General features: G+C 47.2%; 1 protein-coding gene across 1 annotated transcript in view; it reads right to left on the bottom strand.

Annotated features, from left to right (window-relative positions):
* Nucleotides 1–4,455, bottom strand: part of LOC104509977 (suppressor of tumorigenicity 7 protein-like) — a gene marked incomplete at both ends in the record, with an annotated part of 15,601 nt that extends 11,146 nt beyond the window's left edge. Inside the window, 5 exons of the mRNA XM_010152092.1 lie at nucleotides 249–327; nucleotides 1,923–2,038; nucleotides 2,625–2,679; nucleotides 3,050–3,209; nucleotides 4,373–4,455. Of these exons, the coding sequence (XP_010150394.1) occupies nucleotides 249–327; nucleotides 1,923–2,038; nucleotides 2,625–2,679; nucleotides 3,050–3,209; nucleotides 4,373–4,455 (493 nt within the window). The remainder of the gene's footprint in view (nucleotides 1–248; nucleotides 328–1,922; nucleotides 2,039–2,624; nucleotides 2,680–3,049; nucleotides 3,210–4,372) is intronic.
* Nucleotides 4,456–5,190: the final 735 nt, after the last annotated feature.

Genomic DNA, 5,190 nt, shown 5'->3' with positions numbered 1-5,190 from the left:
GGGTGGGCTTTAAGGTCCCTTCCCACCCAAACCAGTCTGTAATTCTATGTTTAAACAGAGCAGGTCAACACTTCAGTGCACCTGACAGCCCTGTGTGCGCTTCCTGGAGTCACTGAAATCCCCCAAAGCTGTTCAGAACTTTGCTGAAAGTACATTACTAGAAGAAGAAACGGAGGGTGAGCTCAACATCACCCCACTTCAACCTTCACACCAGAAATAGAGCAACTGAACTCATCCTCTAAACTTACTCATTGTTCAACTCTAAAGCTTGATACGCCGCTTTAATCCGGGCTTGAGGGTTTCTCTCCCGCCAGGCTTTCTGCATAACTGTGGCAAAAACATGGAAAGGCTGGTGAGGGCCAGGGACACCGGTGGAGCACCCGAGAGCCGGCGCTGGCGACGCCGGCTGCTGACGCCTCAGCTCTGCAGCGACACTCACTACCATCCTGCAAATTGCTCTTTGCTATAGGATTGTTACAGAGAAGGGTAACCAAGTGTTTTAATTCCAGCGTGAGTTTCTACCACAAGCAGCAGACTCTTGCGGCTGCTCATTACGCCCCAAATTTAATTTAAGAAAGCAACACCGCCAGATTATCCCCTGGCCGTTGAAGGACTCCTACACGGAGAAGCAAAGGCAGCTGACATAACCAAGCAGATGGGCCATTGCTCAATCCCTACAGATTTTTGGAGACGTTTCCCAAGACTTGCTGAAAGCTTGGCAGGAGCAATTGTTAAACACAGGTTCTTGCATGGACCTGCTCAGAATTTTAATCTAAGCTTTCAAAGAGAACTTCAAAGAGCGCAGCGACAGGGTACGCTGTGCCTTGCTCGGGTGGAGTTTTACACTGAAGTATTTAGACAACTACCAGATCACCAAGGGTTAAACAATGCCTTTTTAAATTTCCAAAGCACACTTGAGTGGCGTAATACGACACAGCCAATCCAAGACATACTATAATAATTTATCACCCTTTTATAAAGTGTTCTAGGGAAGAATTAAAAAGGGTGAAATCTCTATTCAAAAGGATCGTTTGAATTACAACTTGAATTCAAAATTACGGCCAGGTAAGGAGCAAACGAAAGCTCAACGCGGCGACTCTAAAGCCCTCTCCGCTACACTTCCAGGAGGATAAAACGGAAATCCCGAACTGAACACCGACTTGTAGCAAAAGAAGAACAACGGAGCTACCATTTTCCGCTCAGAACTAAGAGCCTTCACGCTACAAACCTGTTCTGAACACTCCAAAACCTCACACTCACGGAGTTCCGTATCTGGCCTATCTCAAGTACGATAAGAAAACTGAAGACTCTCTCCATGTTTCTTTTGGAACAAAACCTTCTGCCGTCCAGCAAGAATAACATGGAAAAATGTTTGAGTTTTCTTTTGGAAACAAAATATTAGTCTTGGCTTCGCAAGCGAGACAATCCACCCCATTCTGCGCAAGAAAAACACATCGTTCATCCCAAGCCCGTCGCAGCCAGCTGACAAGCAACGCCGCCGGAACCTGACCAACCGACAAGAGCTCGCGCCCAGGCTGACAATAACCAGGTCAGGAACACGCTCAGCGTGTGGGACATGACGACGGAATTCCGGAGGCTGCACTGCTCGTGGCTAAGGTTTACATGCGACCGTGTCCTTGGCTGTTGGGAATACAAGCCAGGTTTTCAAGACTGTGGTGTGAACGATTTGGAAAGTGTGAGATCTTATGCCAGGATCCTGACCGCCTCGAAGTCAGGAGAGAAAGCACAAGGTAAAAACCCATCTTGTCACTAAATACATGTATTAAACCCCTGTAGCAGTTGAGAGAGGCAATCATTTCACAACACATCTGACATGACAGCTTGCACTCCCTTGGAGCACATTACAAACACCCACTCCAACTCTCCAGCAGTCACATACCCCACACACACGACAGCGGTACCTGTATCTGAAGGCCGAAGGGCGTCCGTGTCACACGTGAAGAAGTTCTGATGATCCTGAGCAGACAAATTCATGTCGTAGTATGTAAGAGGCTCCTTCCCAGTCACCCACATGTATCTAACAGGAGAAATGTCAGTCAGAGCACTCCTAGTAAATAGTAATGCTGATACCGAGGGGGCCTGATGTGCCTATCCAAAGCTAGTGCAGAAAAATCCTATTAATAAAAGACTGGAGTGGCTAACGAGGTTTTCAGGTTCCACAGTCTGTACAGGTTGCCAGGAGGCTTCCTGCAGAGGGCAAAAAGTAGTCTTTTGATCCCAAAGTTCTAAACAACTTGGGAGCTGGCTCCCTAGGAAGCAGATTTTGCTATGAAGTTACACAAGAAGCCTTACACTGCAGCCACATCAGTTTAATAAAAGAGAATTTAGATCCAGAATCACCATCTCAACCTCTGAATAAAGTTTTTCTTCTACTTTATTGTAACATCTTTTTTTGAGAGAGTGAGTCATATTTGCATTCTTAACACTGAAACTGCCAAAGCTTGAATAGGTGCCTTTTAAACAGGGGGGCTGGCATCAATCACCCCTATAATCTTGCAGGTCTCACTTCCCTCCTCACACTGCCAGTGCAAGCTCTGTGAAGGAGTCGTGCATGCCTCCAATTCATTTCAAAAATACGCAACGGAAAGTAAGATAATTAATACCTGCTATACTCTGCCCCTCTGAAAAGATTGAGAGGATTTCGCCACACTTTGCACTCTGGGGAGGAAACAAAAAAGTACTTTTTGAATTAAGAGCACAGGAAATATTACCTTGACTTTAAAATGCAGCAATGCAAATGCAGTTTTACTTTCAAAAGCTGCTTTAATTTTATTGTTATACAACTCGAGCACGATCATATGATCTTCTTCATGAATTTCTACTTTCCCATAAACACTTCTGTTCCCCAACGTTGCTGGGGTACAAAAGCACACGGTACAAGCATTAAGCACAGGCATTTACACCCAGGCAATGGCCTTTCCCCAGTTCTTACAAGCACCAGCGCAGAGCCAAAGCCATGTAAATGCCAGTTCATGGGAAGCAGCTGCCTTGAAGCTCAAGGAAAACTGCTGGGACACACGGGAATCACCTGGCATGTTCTGCCTGCTGGTCTCACTCTCTGCAGCAGAGAACGCTGCGGGTGCTGGAGGGCTGCTTTCTGTGCCGCCGATGAGGGGCCTCAAATGACTCACAGAAACCTGCTCGATGAAAGATGTGCCGTACTTTCGGAAATGCCACCACTCAAACACCTGTCACAGGAGAAAAACACACCAGAAATTCCCTTAGGCAACACCCTTCCAACATAAACAGAGATGAAGAGCTAACCTTTCACAGGTAGTGCCTCCCCTTGCAAATGAACATAGGTGGAACTTATCCACAAATTAACACTAATGGTCTGGTTTGGCCTGTCTTGTCAGGCAGGATCACCCACAGAAGGTGGAAGACACCGGAAAAAAAAGAGAAATTGTGGTCAAACAAGTGTTCCTCCCTTCCCCGTGAGAAGCGTTACTACGAACAGTGGCTGCCCAATAACCGCTTCTTAAGAGCAAACCTACATAAAAGGCCTATTACAAGGAGAATCCATTTCCTTCTACGGCTTTCCTCAAACCCTCCAACCAAAACCCAAGCAACATCACTTACAGCAAGTAAGTTGTTTCTGCCATGTAAATAAGACACTTTTTTTCCAGTGATGGCTACCACACCATCACCTACGAAACCCATCTCGCACACTATGGTTTAACGGATGAGAAGAGACGTTTTCTTTAGCTTTTAATACCGAAAATAAAGATTAACCCAAATGATTTGTACGTAGCGCCACAGCCCGCACCAGGTCGGCCGCTACGGCTGCGCAAAGAGCGGCGCCCGCAGAACTGACCACGCACGCGTGCCCCATCCACCTCGTGCAGGCAGCCACGTCTGCACAGTCGTCTGTCGAGGGAGGGGCTGAGTTACCGGCTCGTTTTCACACCGAAGTTACAGTGACATGATGACGTGCAAGAAAGCTCCCCCAGCACCACTGTGGGAAGCCACACTATCAACTACCCAGTTTAAGAGAGAAAAATCCATGTTTTCTTTAAAGGCCTACGTTTAAGTCTTGCACTTCCAGTGCATCTCTGCGTACGCACACCTACGTATACCCATATATACTATGTATATACGGACACCCACCTCCTTAAAACGAGCCTGAGTTCCCAAACCAGGCAGAAGCTATCTTCTCAGACTCACCCCGACGTACAACACACACAGCAAAGGAGTATGTACAATACATCAAAGAAGACACTGACCAAGTTCCTTCCTAGGACAAAGGCACCCTCTAGAGTCTGCTCAACAAAGAGCCGGCTGCTTTTACCCTAAGGAAAGCATCTTAGAGGTGCTACAGTTGTTTAAAAAAAAATAAAAGCGGACTACTTACAAATATCAGTCCGGATATAAAAGACGAAGTCACTGTAAGGGCAAAGTAGAATTTCGGAGTCAAAGTGCTTAAGAACACAGTCACTGTTAAGAGAAACAAAACCAAAGACTTAACAAGCAGAATTGAACGACACAAATAGCTTATTATTAAACAGTGCCAGATACAGTATTTAGCAAATACGCAATGCAATACAGCCCCAGTAACACTGCAGATAATGGTACTTTGTAGAGAATCCTTTCCATATATATTCCTTTCTGCTTGTAACCATCTGTGACAGCTAACTAGGTTTTATACCCAATTTAAAACACTCAGGGTAAGTTCTCAGACTAAGCAGCCTACAGTTTCAACCACATCACAGCTGGAGGACCACAACAAGCCCATTTAAGGATTATTTCATTTTAATCTAAAATGGAAATGTACTCTTTTGATGGGAGTTTTCATTTAGAGTTAAGAACATAGGTTTTCCACAGTCCTCTCCTTCCCGGCAGTGACAGCACAAGGCAGTAGCAGTTTTCCAGTGCTACTCTGACTGCGGTTTTGACCCAAGCTGCACACCAGCTTTGTCACTTGGCCCCAGTCCGGGCTGGGAGGGAGCAGGGGAGGGGGCTGGCAGCAAAGGGCAGCGGGGCTGGAGCTCCAGGCCCAGCCTGGGGGTGACAGCCAGCCCGACTGCTGCAGGCTCCCCCCCAGCTCAGGACTCCGGCCTGACGGGACACCCCAGGCAGGGAGGGGGGTACAGTGACACCCAGCCGGACGCAAAGGGCGAGGGCATGGGCTGGGGGCACAGACGGCGACCCCCGGGAGCACCAGGAGGGCCG

The sequence above is a fragment of the Eurypyga helias genome, unplaced genomic scaffold (assembly GCF_000690775.1).
Source record: "Eurypyga helias isolate BGI_N326 unplaced genomic scaffold, ASM69077v1 scaffold40065, whole genome shotgun sequence".
NCBI classification, from domain to species: Eukaryota; Metazoa; Chordata; class Aves; order Eurypygiformes; family Eurypygidae; genus Eurypyga; species Eurypyga helias.
This window is presented reverse-complemented; position numbering and strand designations above follow the sequence as displayed.